The following is an 18412-nucleotide window of genomic DNA, read 5'->3' as shown; positions in this document are numbered from 1 at the left end:
GTGCTCCCACAGCATCGACCTTTCCTCGGTGAGTGCTCCCACAGGGCCCGCCATCCCTCCATCAGTGCTCCCACGGTACCTGCCCTTCTTTGGTCAGTGGTAAACAGCACCTTCCCTTCCTCAGTCAATGAAGATTATTGAACATCTACCATATTTCTACTTTGACTTAGTTTCTGTGAAGGTTTAAAACTAAGGTATAGAACCTACTTTCCATATTCCTACTGAGCATCAAGGAACCACTAGATACTAAAAAGTCCATGTGAATAAATGTTACAGAAATGCAAAGAAAAAAGAGATGAGTGCTGATCACCATCATCACCATCATCACCAGCATCATCACCATCATCACTGTCATCACCACCGTCATCACCACCATCATCACCACCATCATCATCACCACCACCATCATCACCACCATCACCACCATCATCACCACCATCACCACCATCATCACCATCACCACCATCACCACCACCACCATCGTCATCACCATCATCATCACCATTATCACCACCACCACCCAACAGTGTGTGTGTGCCAGGCCACAAGATGAAGCTTGAAAGAGACAGGGCTGAGGAAGGTAAACAAGAAGGGTATACTAAGTGCAGTTAGCACATGGTCAGAGTGTTGGGAAGCAGGAGAGAAAGTGAGAACCACTTGGCTGAAATGTGTCTCCGTGGGAAAGCGATGTTTGCTGCAGGGGGAAACAGGCTGAGACAGCAAGAACAAAAATGCCACAAAACAGCTTTATGACAGTCTTAAACTTGTGCTCAGAGTTTTTAAATCCATTGCATAATTTGCTAAAGTAGTCTCCTATTCCAAAACCATTAAATTTGCTTAGTTATCAAATTCCTTTTAAATATTGTTTCTTTGATTATAAAACAATGCACAGGCATGACAGAAAATCTGGAAAAAAATTAACTGGTCAACTTAGTATCACAGGCTTCTGAAATAAATCTTCATATTTTCAGGCTATTGTCTCTGTAATCATAGGAAAAAGACCAGAGACCAACAGACTCTCCTAGATCAACATTCATTTTCATTCACGTGGCCTTTACATATTTAGGTGGAAATGGCAAATACACTTTCCAATTTCATCTGTTCTTAGAAATCTGCTCGAGACTTTAGAACTGCTTTCCAGTTCCTTTTCACTTGGGACATGATAGCAACCAATTGAACTTAATAGAGAGAATTTATATTGCACCATTAAGTTTGGGTGGATTCTAGGTAACCCAGCCTTTACCAATAATTTGATTCATTCTTTTTGAGGTTTTATCCAACACCATATTCTTAATCAAGAAAAAATCCCAACCTTCCTACTGCAATAATTAACAGAATTCATATTACTTTATCTCTTAATTTCCTTGAATAGTCATAGTATGTTTAATTTTGGAGGACCCATGGTAATGAATAGTGTGTAGGCCATATCTTTACTGAATCCATAATGATGGCCACATCCTCACAATGTAAATCAGAACTGTTGTAGAATAAATAGGTCATAATTTAAGAATCACCTCTGTAAAAGCCCACATTGGTAATAAATAAAATAAATGTGGATCTTAAAGATCAATTAGTCAGACCTTCAAATTTTTCAGGTGAGTAAATTAAGGTTTAAAGAGGTAAAGTGACTTACCCTAAAGTAAGTAATGCCCTCAGTTAGTAATAGAGCTGAGATTAGAACCCAGGACCTCTAAAACCCATAAATGCGCTCTTCCCACTAAGCCATGTGGCCACTCTAGTTGACAGTTTTCATGATCCCTCTGTTTCCCTGGTCTCCACAGCAGCCAGACTCTCAAGGCATTCAGAGGATTTCTCTCCAGTGTAAGATTTTTTGTGTTGAACAGAAGAGTTTTGCTTAACGGTTTTCCTACAGGCAGTATGTATATTTGCTTTCTCAGCACTGTGAATTTTCTGGTGTTTTGTAAGATACGTGCTCTGGCTAAAGGCTTTTCCACATTCGTTACATTTGTAGAGTTTCTCTTCAGTGTGAGTCTTCTGATGTTTTTTAAGGTCTGTCCTCCGGCTGAAGGCTCTGCCACATTCACTGCATGCATAAGGCTTCTCTCCAGTATGAATGATTTGATGTTGAATGAGGCCTGAGCAGTAACTAAAGGCTTTTCCACATTCACTACATGTATAGGATTTTTCACTAGAATGAGTTTTCTGGTGATTTCTGAGGTTTGTACTCTGACTGAAGGCTTTTCCACATACGTTACACTTATAGGGTTTCTCTCCAGTGTGAGTTCTCTGATGTTGAATAAGTGCTGACCTATCGCTAAAGGCTTTTCCGCAGTCATCGCATTTATAGGGCTTCTCTCCAGTATGAATTCTCTTATGTTGAATAAGAGCTGAGCAGAAACTGAAAGCTTTCCCACAATCATTACATTCATAGGGCTTCTCACCAGTGTGAGTTCTCTGATGCTGAATATGCCCTGAGCGGTCACTGAAAGCTTTCCCACATTCATTACATCTGTAGGGTTTTTCTCCAGTGTGAACTCTCATGTGTTGCGTAAGGAATGAACTCTGGGCAAAAGTTTTCTCACACTCATGACATTTATATGGTTTATCTCCTGTGTGACTTCTCTGATGTTGAGTAAGGTATGTGCTTCTGCTAAAGGTTTTTCCACATTCCTTACATTCGTAGGGTTTCTCCCCAGTATGAGTTCTTTGATGGCGAGTGAGAGCTGAGTAGTTACCAAAGGCTTTCCCACATTCACTACACTCATAGGGCTTCTCCCCAGTGTGAATTCTTTGATGCTGGATAAGGGCTGAACAGTCACTAAAGGCATTCCCACATTCACTGCACCTGTATGGTTTCTCTCCAGTATGTGTTCTCTGGTGTTGAATCAGGTCGGAGCAGTAGCTGAAAGCTTTCCCACAGTCATTACATTCATGAGGTTTCTCCCCAGTGTGAATGATATGATGTCGAATAAGAGCGGAGTGATCACTGAAGGCTTTTCCACAGGCATTACATTCATAGGGCTTTTCTCCTGTATGAATTCTTTGATGTTGAGTAAGATGTGCACTCTGACTGAAGGTTTTACCACATTCACTGCATTCGTAAGGTTTCTCTCCAGTATGAATTCTCTGATGTAGAGTAAGATGCGTGCCCTGGCTAAAAGCCTTTCCACATTCAAGACATTTATAGGGTTTCTCACCAGTGTGAATTCTTTGATGCTGAGTAAGGTATGTGCTACGACTAAACGTCTTACCGCATTCAGTGCACTCATAAGGTCTCTCCCCACTATGAATTCTCTGATGTTGAATAAAGACTGAACAATAACTGAAGGCCTTCCCACATTCATTGCATTTGTAGGGCTTTTCCCCTGTGTGAGTCTTCTGATGGTTTGTCAGGTGGGAACTCTGGTTAAATCCCTTTCCGCATTCGTTACATCTGTAGGCTCGCTCTCCAGTATGCGTTCTTTCATGTTGAATAAGAGTGGTGTGGTCTCCTAAGGCTTTCCCGCATCCACTACATTCACAAGGTCTCTTTCCATCACACTCCCTTTGTATAATTAAGTCTGAGTTTTGTTGGAAGATTTTCCCACGTGTAGCATGTTCACGAACACACCGTTCTACAGGCTCACACTGCTCCGAAACTATTGATTGTACAGTGACAGCTTTTCCAAATTCATTAGCTTCTATACCTCTTTCTTGGGCAGGAATTTCCATGCAGTTGACTTTATCTCGTCCCAGATGTGCTGATTCTTAAACTGTTCTCTGGGTCTCCAGGTACCTCCCAACACAGACTTTATCTTTGTAAGTTCTTCCGTGTTTATTCCTCGGGATGGAGTTTCTTTGAAAATGTCCTGCTGCTGTAGTGTTGACTTCTCGGCTTCAGGTCCAGACACGCCATCTGCAAGACATGAAAGTCCAAAGCTGGAATATAAGAAGCTGCTCTGTGAGGAATGGGGTAATGAAGCTGTAAACACTGAGATCATACAACAGGGGGATGTAAATATTACCTGCTCTCTGGGGAGGAAATGCTAGTGGTGTGAAGGGGTTGGAGCTAAATGAAAGTGACCGAAGGGAATGGAGCAAACACGGTCAGGTGAGAAGGTGGTTCAGGAAAAGTCTAAACTGAAGAGATTACAAAAAAGAAGAACATGAAGATGAGGAGGTATTAGGAAAGGAGAACTGTGATCAAAGAGAAATGGCTTCTAGGGAGTCTTCTGTGAGAAAAATACTTAATCAGCATTGAAACTATTATCCTAAAGCCCATTAAGAGCTCTTTAAATGTCTCTTTAAAAAACCTTTTCTTTTGGGGCGCCTGGGTGGCTCCGTCAGTGAAGTGTCCGGCTTCAGCTCAGGTCATGATCTCACGATTCGTGGGTTTGAGCCCCGCTTCGGGCTCTGTGCTGACGGCTGGGAGCCTGGAGCCTGCTTCCGATTCTGTGTCTCCCTCTCTCTCTGCCCCTCCCCCGCTCGCGCGCACGCTCTCTCTCTCTCTCTCTCTCTCAAAAATGAATAAACGTTAAAAAAAAGAAAACTTTTCTTTTTGAGCCTGATGTTGGGTGCAGAGATTACATAAAAAGAAAAGCTTAAAAACAACAACAACAAAAACATTTCTTTTAAATTTGTTTTTTTGACTTACACAAAACAATACTTTTACCTAATTCCCCTTTGGTGAATAACTGCTACTGACATTACTGTTTTACATTTAATGTAAGAAGAGGGAAAGAAAAGGAAAGTTTGAATAGGGAGAAATCTACTCTTTTGCAATGAAAAATAATTCTCGTGGCTTTCCAAGGACAACATATTTCTTTTTTACTCTCAGTCACGGACAGAAAGACAAGAAACACTATGAATAGAAGGCAAACAAGAGAGATGACCCTTCATCTTCTATGTTAGCGTGCCTAGAAGTAGTCTTTAATTATGGGTTCACGCTTAAGACCGAGTTACCAATGTGCTGGTTGAAAGTTAAGTGCTTGTGTGTAAGGACATGATAAATGATGGGTTTCATCGCAGGACTGCTGGGCACGGACTTGGCTGTTTCATTAGACGACCCCCAAGTGTTAGCACCTATGCAATCTTTTACTTTGGGCTGGTAAGGTTCCCCAGAAGGGATAGTGAGCAGTAGATTTGTCACTTAGACATCCGTTTTCAGTGAGCACGGCATATCACAGGCAAGCGTTAACCACAAGGAATTAGTGGTCTTATTAACTGTATTCCCAACATTCAACGTTCATTCCTCATGTAACTCATCATTCCTTCTCCTGCCCCCAAAGTCTTTCTTTCCTTCCTGATTTTGCCACCTAAATCTTGACCATATTTTAGAGCCCCACTCAAATTACATAAGCCCCATGACAGTCTTAACTCCCATTTTCTGGATCTCCCACAATATTTCCTGTACTGTTTCAACTTCTAATTTCAATACCTAAAAGCCATGCCTTTTGTTGTTTACCCCTTATCTGATGTGCACATATTTGTGTCTCCAGAGTTACTGTTTCTTGTCTCGGGGGGAAAGAAACTTGGAAGACTCTTTTGGCTGTGGAGCTGACAGTTATTGAATTTATTCCGAGCTGACCCACAATACTGACATAGTTCATTCTCCTAAAAACCCTGTGAGGTGGAAAACAGGATCTTGCTTTAAGGGAGGTTCAGGGTGCTGAAGTCACCTGCCTCAAGTTACACGTAAGCCAGAGTTCCAGAGTTGAATCTTAATCTCTGCTGCCCTAGGGAGCTGCCTGATGGAGCAGAGGATAATGGGTAAAGACACAGAAAACCCAGAGCTTTCATCCCACTTTTCTATGACTGTGTGACATCAGGGGAAGCCCTCCCATCTGGCCCTTTTCCAGTCCTCAATACCACTTACGGTGTGAGTTTTTTCCACATACTTAAATTCTTCTCATACTTTCGAGATGGAGGCCCTTCGTGAGCTGACCCATCACCAGTCAGCCTCGCCATTTGTCACTCTCACACACCCCCTACACTCCAGCCACCCTGTGTCCACTTCCTAGCACTTATCAAGTCTCTCACGTCTCCCTGCACTTGATCTTTTGTCCAGAACTGCCCTTGAACCACCTACTGTTTGCTATGCCGATTCCTGCTCATTCTTCAGGATTCAGTTCTGACGTCACCTGTTCTAGGCTCCTTATCTATGTTCTCTTAGCCTCTGTCATCATAAAATAATTGTTTCTACAAATAATAACAGCTAATATTTAACAAGTGCTTATGCTTTGAACAATCACTGTTCTAAGTACTTTACATGTATTTAATCACTTATCCTTTACTGGAACTCCATGGGTAGAAGCTATTTTTGTCTCCATTTTACAAGTGAGGGAAGGGGCATAAACCCATAAAGCCCTGTGCACCGACCTCTAGCCACGTGTGGCTGCTGGACACCAGAAACATGGCCACGCCAAACTGAGCTGTACTCTGTGTAAAATACACACCAGATTTTGAAGATTAAAAAAAAAAAAAAAGGAGGGGTGCCTGGGTGGCTCAGTCGGTTAAGCGGCCGACTTCAGCCAGGTCACGATCTCGCGGTCCATGAGTTCAAGCCCCGCGTCGGGCTCTGGGCTGACGGCTCAGAGCCCGGCTGTTTCAGATTCTGTGTCTCCCTCTCTCTGACCCTCCCCCGTACATGCTCCGTCTCTCTCTGTCTCAAAAATAAATAAACGTTAAAAAAAAAAATTAAAAAAAAAAAAAGGAAAATGTCTCATTAATAAGTTTTTATACTGATTACGTGTTAAAAAGTTTTAAACACACGGGAGTCAATAAAAGATATCCTTAAAGTTAATTCTACTTGTTTCTCATTACTTTTCTTAAACATGACTACTAAGAAATTTTTAAAATTTTTTTTTTCAACGTTTATTTATTTTTGGGACAGAGAGAGAGACAGAGCATGAACGGGCGAGGGGCAAAGAGAGAGGGAGACACAGAATTGGAAACAGGCTCCAGGCTCTGAGCCATCAGCCCAGAGCCCGACGCGGGGCTCGAACTCACGGACCGCGAGATCGTGACCTGGCTGAAGTCAGACGCTTAACCGACTGCGCCACCCAGGCGCCCCTAAGAAATTTTTTAAATGACACATGTGGTTTGCATTATATTTCTACTGGTCATGTTGGCTTAGAGAGTTTAGGGCGTTTGTGCAAAGGCTGCACAGCTAGTAAGTGGCAGAGCCAGGATTAAAGCCAGCCCCAGAGCCCCTTCTTCACCACTGCTCCCATGCTGTGTCCGCACTACTCCATCACAGCACCCACCAGTGTTTTCACTGGACGTTGAGCTTCTGGAGGTCACGGACTAAAGTCTTTAACCTCCGAGCCCTCAATGCCTGGCATGGTTTTTGGCGCACAGACTACGCCTGACGAATGCTTGGTGAGTGGACAAATGCTGGTGGTTTTCTTATGAGAATGCCCCAATGACAGCCGTTTTTAAAGATAAGTCCGGCCAGGTGTGTGTGTGGGCGTGTTTGTTTGTTGTTGTCCTTTTTTGGCAACCAAGCCCTAGAAATTACTTAAAGCTAAAGGTGAGTTAAAGCCATTACCCTAATATTTGGAACAGTACATGTTTGAGAGCATCTACTGCATAAACGCTAAGAGGGATTTTCAGCCCGTAAACCAAAACAACCACTGCAGAACAACTTTTCGCAGATACCCGTTAAGAGGCACAAACAGAAACCACTGAAGGAACCCACGGAGGAGTCAGAAAATCAGGTGAACTGGAGCTCTGCGCTGTCACGCACAGCATGAGAAGGTGGGTTCGTGAAGGACAGCGGACTCAATAGATACAAGGAGGCTAAGGAAATCGGACTCTTCTGAAAGAAAAGGAGTAATGCTCTTTGTGAGTACACGGAGCACGGTGGGAGAGACAGCCAACTCGTAGGATACACAGACACGGCGGGCATGCTGGACTCCTGACACTGGGAATTTAAAACTACTGTAATTAATAAGCTAAATGGTCGAATGGAGAAGGTAGGCAGCAGGCAAGAGCAGATGGGCAGTGTAAGCACAACCAGAAAGACATGCTAGAGATTTAAAACACAACCAGCAGAAACGAAGAGTGCCTTCGAAGAACTCACTAGCAGACTGGACACCGCGGACAAGACCGTCTCCAAGAAAATGCTGCAACGGGACCCCCAAAACCTAAAAAGCAAAAAGCATAACGTCTGAAAAAAAAAAACCAGAACAGACCCTCGGGAACCCTGTCCCAGGTATCTCTTCGTCTGGCTGTTCATCTGTAACCTTTATCGCGTCCTTGACAATCCACTAAATGGTCAACCTAAGCGTTTCCCTGGGTCCTGTGAGCTGTCCTGGCAAATGATCTAATCCAAGGAGGGAGGTCATGGGACCCTCTGACTTGTAGCCAAGTCAGACGGGTCGTGGGCAATCCGGGGACCCGCTACTTGCCACCGGCATGTGAAGTGGGGGGGCTGTCCTGTGAGACTGAGCACGTACCCCCTGGGGTCCTCACTAGCTCTGATTAGGGTCAGAACTGAACCGGACACCCAGCTGGTGTCACAGAGAATTGCACATTTTACCATTATAATAATGCCTCCTGATTATCTTTCTCCTTCCAAGTATTTTTAGGATACCTCTGCTTTTGATGCTCGCTTCGACAGCACATATACTCGGATACCTCTGTTTTGGAATAAATGACCGAATGAATAAACCTTTATTCTTTCAACCAATATTTATTGAACCCGGTGCTCAGTACTGACAATACAGAGCTTAACAAAACATGGTACCTGATCGCACAGAGCTGAGTGTCTAGGAGATAAACAACAACCAAATAGTCACACAAATATGTAACTATAGTTGTGACAGGTGTCCTAGAGAAGAGTCGTGTGAGGCCATGAGCGTCTTTAATAAGGCGATCTGACCTGGTCGGGTTTCGGCGGGGTTTACTTGAAGAGACGATGCTGGACTAAATCCCAAGGGATCAGTAGGAGTCACCGGGGCGACAAGATAAAGAAAAGCGCCCCAAGCAGAGGAAGCAGCAGCTGGTGCGAAGGCAGCATCACTCCAGGGGACACGTGAGGGTGAGACGCTGACGGAGGCCGCGTGCACAGAGCAGACAAGGTGTATGAACGAACGGGGGGTGAGGGGTGGGTGGAGATTGCCACTGCAGGGGGAGAGGCCAGCTCTGGGAGGTCACAGCCCGGGCAAGAGCATACAGTCTTCAACCTGACACAGGAAGAAGCCATCTCAGAGGAGGGGACAGAAGATGACAAAAGCAGATCTGGGTGCTAGAGAGGCTCTCTCTCTGGCAGGGAGTAGGGAGGTGGAAAGGCCAGAACGGACATGAAACAGTACTGGTGTGGATGCTGCAGAAATCTAGGCGAGATGAGAACGCGGATTAGAGAGAAAGTGAGCAGAGACAGAAAGAAGGGACACATTGGCAATACGCGTAGGAGGCAACGTTGACAGGGCGTGGTGACAAGCTGGACACGCGGGCGAGACAGAAGGGGCTGTAACGGTGCACTTCTGGGTCTCTGGCTAACATGACTGGGAGATGGGCCTCTTTACCATGACAAGGCACACTGACAGACGACCAAGCGTGTCTTTTGGATTTTTTTTTCCGATTGTTGCCGAAGCGATTAAGTTCTTCAGGATGAAGGAAAATGACACCAGAAGGAAATTCTGATCCCCACAAAGAAATTTAAAGTATTAGAAACGGTAAATATCTGGGTAAATTAAAATGTAAGAGCTTGCTTTTATCTAATTTTTTATCATACATACGACTATGTAAAGGAAAAATTATAACACTGCCTAGTACAATTCATAACATATGTACAGGTAATACATGAGCCAGCTAGAACAAAAGAATGGAGGGGCACCTGGGTGGCGCAGTCGGTTAAGCGTCCGACTTCAGCCAGGTCACGATCTCGCGGTCCGTGAGTTCGAGCCCCGCGTCAGGCTCTGGGCTGATGGCTCAGAGCCTGGAGCCTGTTTCCGATTCTGTGTCTCCCTCTCTCTCTGCCCCTCCCCCGTTCATGCTCTGTCTCTCTCTGTCCCAAAAATAAATAAAAATGTTGAAAAAAAAATTAAAAAAAAAAAAAAAGAATGGAGTGTGGTAATTGGACCTATGTGGTTGTAAGGTTTCCACATTTTTACGGGAAGTGAAATGTTAATGCTAAGAAGACTGAAGAATTAAGGATGTATATTGTAATCCCTAGAGGAACTGCTAAAAATAATAATGAAAAGGAGCACAGCTCCTTTTTAGCACAGCTAAAAAGCTAATAGGAAAACTTAAAACAAATATCTAAAAGTATTTAAATGGTCCACAAAACAGAAGAAAAGGAAACTCAGGGGAAAACAAAGGGATGAACAATGGTGAGACAAACCCAAACGTACCAGTAATTACAGTAAATTCAAATAGTCGAAACCAGGTGTTGACAAATTATGGCCTGAGGGCCAATCTGGCCGATACCGGTTTCTGAAAATAAAGTTTTACTGGATCATAGCTGCACCCATTCATTTACACACCGTCTACAGTGGTTTCTCTCTCTCTTTTTTTTTTTTAACGTTTATTTATTTTTGAGACAGAGAGAGACAGAGCATGAATGGGGGAGGGTCAGAGAGAGAGAGACACACAGAATCTGAAACAGGCTCCGGGCTCTGAGCTGTCAGCACAGAGCCCAACGCAGGGCTCGAACTCACAGACCGTGAGATCATGACCTGAGCCAAAGTCGGCCGCCCACCCGACTGAGCCACCCAGGTGCCCCCCGCAGCTTTCTCTTTATTGGCAGAGTTGAGTGAATGGCCCACCAAGGCTGAAGTATTTACCATTTGGCTCTTAAAGAAAAAAGTCTGTCTAATCCTCCTCTAAGCTCTCCGATCAAAAGGCAGAGATCAAGATAGAGAAGACAAACTATATACTTTCTACAAGAGACATTACTTCCTATGTGAAGTCATAGATCAAGGGTAAATGGATAGAGACAGATTTATTATGCAAACTGTAAGAAGGCTGGATGGCTATATTGTCAGATAATAACAGATTTCAAGATAGAATATTGTCAGAGCTGAAGAGGGATGTTTCTTCATGTTCAACAGCCATCTCTCAACAATTGACCACATGCACTTTAAAAAACAGTAAGGACACAGAAGATCTGAATGACATTGCCAGACTCCTTGACCTGTTTGCTATTTAGTACACAACATCTGACGACTGCTGAATCCACATTTTAAGTCCCCAGGGACATTCACTAGGACAGACCAGATGCCTGGCCAGAACAATTCTCAGTAGGTTTAAACAGATGGGAATCAGCAGCCGAGCTGGGACTTGCCCTTCTAGCCATGATGAACTTCTAGCTACGGTGAAATAACAAGAAGCAGGTTTATCCTCCTGCCTGGAACAACCAAGAAATATATGAACAATGACAAAACTGGAGGTGACAATATGGATTTCGACAGAGGACAAAATATATAAAACAATGGTAAGATACCAGACGTCCAGTAATAACGGTGACCCCTGCCCTGGTGTGATAGGCAGCCTGTGAGATGACCCTCAATGACCCGGGACCCATTCCCAGCCTTGTGTAATTCCCTTCTCTTGAGTAACATGTGTCAACCAATAAAATATTCCAACACTGAGGGAATGATGAGGTTACTAAAGAATGTTATTTCCATCCTGGTAGTGGACTCTTTCTCTTGCTGACTCTGAAGAGGCTGAAACACTGGAGGTCCGTGTGGCACGGAACCGAAGGTGGCCTCCATCCACAAGCCGACAAGAAGCTAAGTTCCTCGGTCCAAGAACTCAACAAACCGAATCCTACCAACAACCACTTAAGTAAGTTAGGAAGTGAATCCTTCCCCACTTGAGCCTTCAGATAAGATCTCAGACCTCGCTGATGCCTTGATTGCAGCCCTTGCAAAAGACCGTGAAGTAGAGGATCCAGTTAAGCCATGTTCCATTCCTGACCCTGGGATAATAATGCATGTTGTTTTAAGCCTGCAAAGTGTCGGGGGTGACTTGTTATATAGCAAGAGATAACTAATCTCTCCAACTGCCTGCCTGCAGAGTTTCCAGGCTGTAGCACAGGGTTAGGGAATCCATATGTAAGAACTAAACAGGGGGAGTGCGGAGTCTGGGGAGGCCCATGTGGCCGGAGTTTGTTGAACAGAGTAGTGAGAAAAGAGACTTATAGAGAGAACTCTGGAGATCTTCAGAGGGCCCCCCTTGAGTATTTAGCAAGGTGTACATCACCATATGCGTGTGAGGAAACTACTCGAGGCCAGGAAAAGAACTATTTAAAAGTATTCGAGGTAACGGTGCACAGAGCTCACACAGGGCCCATTTTGACAGCCAAACTAGGAAACTGCACGATACACGAAATACTGCATTGAATCCACAGAACGGTCGCCTTAGTATGAGGAAAAAATTAGCCCTAGGCTGAGAACTGCTTCGATCCCACTTAACAGATCTTAAAAGCAAGACCTGGAAGGATCAAATTGTTTCCAAGTATCCCAGATAAAAGCTCAGAAATGCCTTTAGGAACACAAAACTACCTAGCACTCAAAAAGAAAAATTTATAATGCCTGGCATCCAAACAAAGATCACTAGAGGAAAAAAAAAGAATAAAATTACAACCCACAATGAAAAAGAATCAGTCAAATGAAACTGATCTGAATGAACAGAGGTGAGAATTACAATTAATACAGCTACAGTCCACGTGTCCAAATAAGTAGAGAGCAGTGGAGGAAATTTAAAAAAAGGTTCAAACAGAATTTCTAGAAATAAAAAACTAATGATCAAGATGAAAAATGCACTGATGGGTCAATGGCAAGGTAGACACTGCAAACATAAAGGTTAATGAACTTCAGATAGCAACAGAAACATTCCAAAAATAAATAGATAATTTTTTTTAAAAGAATGAACAGCGTATCAGTGAGGTGGGGGGCAAATTTAAACAGACTAATATTTGTGCACTTGAAATCTACAGACTGGGGGAGTGGGGCAGAAAAAGTATGTCAGGAAATAGTGGCTGAAAACTGTACAAATCTGATGAAAACTACAGACCCGCAGACCCAAGAAGTTCAACAAATTCTAAGCTCAGAAACATGGCGAAAACTAAACCAATGCATATAATAATCAATTTAGTCAAAACTAGTGATAAAGAGAAAATCTTAAAAATCAGGCAGAGAGAAAAAAGACACATTGCATACAGAAGAACACAGACAACACGTCAGAAACCATGCGATCAAGAGGACGATGGAGGAACTTCTTTAAAGTACTTACAAAGAGAAAACACCTGTCACCTTAGAATTGTATATACAGAGGAAATGCCTTTCAAAAATTAAAGTAAAATAAAGGCATTTTTCAGATGTAAGAAGACTGAGATCATTCACAATATATTCTCTGAGAAAAATGGAATTAGCAACCAGTCACAATAAGATATCCAGAAAAATCGCCATATAATTAGAAATTAAACAGTGCTAAATCAATTATTCAAGAAATTATTATTTTTTAAATTTTTTAAGAAGTGTATTTATTTGGCAAGAGAGAGAGCAAGTGCATGTGCAGGCACAAGCAGGGGAGGGACAGGGAGGAGGAGAGAGAATCCCAAGTAGGCTCCGCGCCATCAGCGTAGAGCCCGAGGTGGGGATCGAACTCGCAAACTGCGAGATCATGACCTGAGCGGAGATCAGGAGTCAGGTGCTTAACATACTATGCCACCCAGGAGCCCCTTTATTTATCTTCTTATGAAGTTATAAGAAATGTAAGAAAATATTTTGAACATAATGATAACATACATAACAAATCAAAATTTGTGAGCTATAGCTATAGAAGCACTGAGTAGAACTGTCCACAATAACTTCGGAAATGAGGAAAACTTTCTGTCCCTGGGCTGTCAAATACAGCAGTGGCCATAAGGATTTGAAATATGGCTAGTACAAGTAAGGAGGTGAGCGCTTAATTTCATTCCATTTTAATTAATTTAACTTTAAATAGCTACCTATGGCTAGGGGGTTCTTCAATCGGGAATAGTTCTAGATCTTGATTTGGTAGACGTTTCACAACCATAAACAATTGCTAAAACTCAAACCATTCAAATAAAATTGATGAAGACAATTGTATGTAAAATACACCTCAAAGCTGGGCAAAAAATAGGAAGGGTACAGTTGCAAAGGTATATAAACTATGAAGAGGGAGAAGGGAAAATTAAAGGCAGATTTATGTTGGTTATGGGAAAATCTGGGCAGATTTATGTTGGTTTCAGGAGGGTGAAAGGGTTCTCAGCCGAGAGACTGTATTTTCCTTGCCATCTGTGAAGAAAATAGAGTGGTTCAAGGTTTGAGGAGGCCAGAACTGAAATCTTCCTTACACACAACCACAGAGTGTTGTTTCTGTTTTCAGTGATTATTTTGTTTTCAATGATTTTTCTATAAAGGCAACTACCATCGAAATCAAGGTACTTTGTTCTGAGTTTTTACTAAGATTTGGTCAGTTTTTTGGGTTGTTTTTTTTGTTTTGTTTTGTTTTTGTTTTTGTTTTTGTTTTTTTTGGGGGGGGCCTGAGTTGCAGTGCGTTCCTTTTTCTTTCTCCTTTATTCTAAAGTTAGGGCATTATATAGCCTTAAGAATTATGTACGTTAGTTTTACCCATTTCATAAATTTCATTTCAGGATAGAAATGAGGGCATTCCACAATACTTGTAATAAAAAAGGGCCTGCGGAGTCTGAAAAAGTGGAGAACCACGGATACACTGGGTCATTTAACCTCACAGCAACTCCCTGATAAAGTTACTCAAAAAAGTTAAGTAACTGGTCTCAGGTCACCACACAATCAATAAATCTCAAACCAGCATTCAAATTCAGACCGGTTTGCTTTTCAAAACCAGGCTGAATGAAAACTTATGTTCACAGAAAAACCTGTACCTGAACATTTAGAGCAGCATAATTCATAATTACCAGAACCGGGAAACAATCTAAATGTTCTTTAACAGGTAAGCAGATGAAAAACAAACAAACTACGGTCTATTTAGTGGAATATTACTGAGCGATACGCAACTCACACAAGACAAAGGAGTCTCCAAGGCCTGGTGCTGAGTGACAGAAGCCAGCCCCAGGAGGTTATACAGTGTCAGATTCCATCTCTAGGACGTTCTGGAAAAGACAAAAGGAGAGAGATGGGGCACGGTCTGCGGCTACCGGCGGTTAGCAGTGGGGGGCAGGGGTGACTACGATAAAGGCAGCAGTGGGGCCAGGGGTGACCACGATAAAGGCAGGTGCGTGGAGTGCATCCTGCCGGTGCTGGTGGCTGCACCTGTCCGTACAGCTGTTAGATCGGCACGCCCCCCTGCGGTACGGTGACTTTGAAACTGATCAAACCAGGCCTTCTTCCTTGAACCGCGAAGGATAAAAGGCCTGCATGGGAGGAGGGGTCCCGGGGAGCGACACCGGAGGGGCTTTGCTCGGGGCTCCACACAGATCCCACCTGTCTCCCCACCTTCGCGAAGAGCTCCTCCCCTCGTGCTCTCTGAGTCCCCGGGGAAGCGACAGGACAGCTGTGTCCCCACGTCCCGGCTCCCCCTCACCCCCTCACCCCCACACCCCGCCCGGCCGAGGTCTCACCTCTCCCGCCGGGGCCTCTCGCAGGCTGCCTCCCGGCGCTACCGCAGCTCTGCTCCCTCAATGGCTCGGGCGGGGGAGGGCGAGTCCCCTCCGCTCCTCCCTGCGGGACCCCCAGGCCGCGCGTGGGACCACCAGGGCCGCTAGCGCCGGGCTCCGAAGCCCGGAGGCCGCCTCACCCGGGAGACCGAGCCCCTCGAAGACACCGCGCAGATCCGGGCCCGGGGGGTGGGGGGTGGGCGTGCCGAACCTCGACCCCGCCCCTCTCGAGGGCCACAGCTGGCGCAAGTGAAAAGGCGACCCCCCGCCCCTTCCGAAAGGGCAAGGCCCTGCGAAACTTCGGGGCCTGCGAGACCTGACCCACCAGTCCCGAGCCAGGGGCACCGACTACCAGGTCCCCGTCCCAAAGGAACTACGCCTGAGCAGCTCTCGGCTCCACAGGACCCGCTCTTTCTCCGCAAACAATTCCCAGCCACGTCTGCGGCTGCGCGGACTCGACGGGGGGGGGGGGGGGGGGGGGGGAGGGGGCGGGTCTGCAGAGTCCACGTGACCCTAACTGGGCGGGGTCTGGGCGTGGCCGCTGGGGAGCCGGGCTTGTCTGGGAGAACGTTCGGTATACAGTTCTGGTCTGGTCGGTGCGGCACAGCCTCGGGGAGTGGGGTTTTCGTGAGTAACTCGCGTGCAATTTAGTTCCTCGGTTTTACAGCACTGACTCTGCTCTCGTAAGCGAAGGAGAAAGGAAGTTTCCTGCTGTCTTCTCTCGACATACCTTGAACCACTAAAATCCCAGAGCCACAGGAAAATCAGATTCCATAGCAACAGGCAATGATTATTAAACGCATACTGTGTGCCAGGCACTCTTCTCCGCGCTTTGTATGTATTATCTCGTTTGAGAAGGCGAAGTCAGCTCTGCCATTAACCAGACTCAGATGACACGGATAGAGCCTGCTGCAAAGTTAACAGCAAATATTTCTCCCCAATTGGTCATACATATTGCAGTTGTGAAATTTCACAGAGCTTTTTTTTTTTTTTAATCTTTATTTATTTTTGAGAGAGAGACAGCGTGTGAGCAGGGAGGAGCAGAGAGAGAGGGAGATACAGAATCGGAGCTGTCAGCACAGAGCCTGACGTGGGGCTTGAACTGTGAGATCAGGACCCGAGGTGAAGTTGGAGGCTTAACCGACTGAGCCACCCAGGCGCACAATGATCCTCTTTAAAGATTTCCTACGTTCTTACTAATGGCATGCCCACCTTTGCCTTGCTATTCCCACTTTTTTTTTTTTTTAGGAAAAAACTAGTGAGAAATCTTCTTTGCTAAAATCAGAGACCGTCGGAAACTATTTGACATCGTTCTCAGGATAAATCAACATCCCACTCTTGCCAGGGGAATTCGAGCCATTTTCAACAGAAACAATCTCTATTTCCAAACCGGGTGCAGAGCTTCAGATACAGCATTTTCACACACAACATGTCACGTTTATGTTAACTTGGAGATTTCTAAAACAACAGGCCTGCGTCTATTTTTTAATCCAGACCGACCTTGCATTGAGCCCATCAAAAAAAAAAAAAATGCTGCTTTATTTAATTTTACCTAAAATTTACTCTTCGTCGAAATCCTACAATAACCCTGCTTCATTCTTTGTGAGATGGTCCACGTTTCTACTGGTAAAGGTCTACCTTGTTGCAGCGAATGAATAAACCGAATTTGGTTGGACTATATACATTTATTCCTGGTAGTCCTTATCAGATGTGTTTTAGCACATTTCACCTCAAAACATAAGCTCCCAGAGACTGGCACATTGTAGATAATCAAATAATTTTTGAATAAATGATTGATGTCATTATTAACCTCATTTTACAGATGAGAAAATGGTCTCAGAGAGGTTAAATACCTTGCCCAAGGTCACCCATGATTTGGCTACAGGAGCTCACTTTTTTTTTTTTTTTACAGTAGTTCACATTCTTAATTGTTGCGCTGTGTGCCCTAATGCTCACCCAAGATAGGTCGTGCTTAAAATTTCACAGCTAGCAAATGTCCAAACTGGGATTAGAGTCCATGTCTAATCCCAGTTCAATTATTCTCCTACTCTATCTACTGTGGGGTGTGTGTGTGTGTGTGTGTGTGTGTGTGTGTGTGTGTGAGAGAGAGAGAGAGAGAGAGAGAGAGATGTATACTCTAGCTCATCTGCCTGATCTTGGATAGACACCGATATTTTTACCAATGACAATATCTCCAAGATCCAAACACTGTCATATTTGAGATGGAAAGTCTCAGATTCCATCCCTCGGTAAGGTATAGCCTTGATGTTGCTTGTTCATTCTAACAGTGAAGGAGGTGAGTGAAAGGGCCCAGCACTGAGAAGCACCTCGGTGGCTGTAAGAAGTCAGTAATGAGCAGAGAAGAACACCTCCTGGTGCTGAACAAGTGTCATCTCCAAAAACGTCTTGTTCCTCCATCAGTGGATGAGCCTGAAAAGACAACCATCACTGGATTCGTCTGATCGTCTCTCTACATTTCTTGAGTCTCATATCCTTACATCTAATCAAGCCTCCGAGAATGGGCAGGATTTTGAGACCCCTCAGTGTGAGGCACTCTCTCTCGGCAGATGACACAAGAAACATCTGAAAGAAATTAGGGACAGTTAAGAGAGTCAAACACAGCTCAGAATTATCTAGAACGTCAATGCTCCCAAATGAAAAATTGCCATGAAGATTCAAATAAAGCAAAATTGGAAAAACGAAAGCAATTCTATCTGGAAAAATTAAAAACTACAAAAGCATTGTCAGCATAAACTGGGAAAGATGAAGGCTCATGACCTTCAATAAGGCCGCAGAACATGGCAATGTATATACATACAAGTGTGTATTGTGTGTGTGGAGGGAAATTGATGGGGCTGA

At 44.2% G+C, this 18412-nt stretch overlaps 2 protein-coding genes across 4 annotated transcripts in view; both read right to left on the bottom strand.

The window, feature by feature from the left end:
* The window catches only part of LOC147580609 (histone H2B type 1-C/E/F/G/I), a 505297-nt gene that overhangs the window by 174345 nt on the left and 312540 nt on the right, over positions 1–18412 (bottom strand). The gene's annotated exons all lie outside the window — the stretch shown is intronic.
* On the bottom strand, positions 733–15996 carry LOC112853776 (uncharacterized). 3 transcript variants are annotated; one of them, XM_086705725.1, is made up of 4 exons: positions 15879–15996; positions 14959–15049; positions 8024–8087; positions 733–3856 (listed from the first exon to the last, which is right to left on the bottom strand). In XM_086705725.1, exon 4 carries the CDS (start codon positions 3670–3672, stop codon positions 1750–1752), a length of 1923 nt encoding a protein of 640 aa, XP_086561851.1. In that variant the 5' UTR covers positions 3673–3856; positions 8024–8087; positions 14959–15049; positions 15879–15996; the 3' UTR covers positions 733–1749. The 3 variants fall into 3 exon arrangements, with proteins under 3 accessions (XP_086561851.1, XP_086561849.1, XP_086561850.1); XM_086705723.1 differs by having other exon boundaries at positions 15518–15992; XM_086705724.1 differs by lacking the exon at positions 8024–8087 and having other exon boundaries at positions 15518–15992.

This window comes from Puma concolor, chromosome B2 (assembly GCF_028749965.1).
Source record: "Puma concolor isolate L17-30 chromosome B2, mPumCon1.1.hap2, whole genome shotgun sequence".
Taxonomy (NCBI): Eukaryota; Metazoa; Chordata; class Mammalia; order Carnivora; family Felidae; genus Puma; species Puma concolor.
Note: the sequence above shows the minus strand (reverse complement) of the source record. Positions and strands in the feature narration are given on the sequence as shown.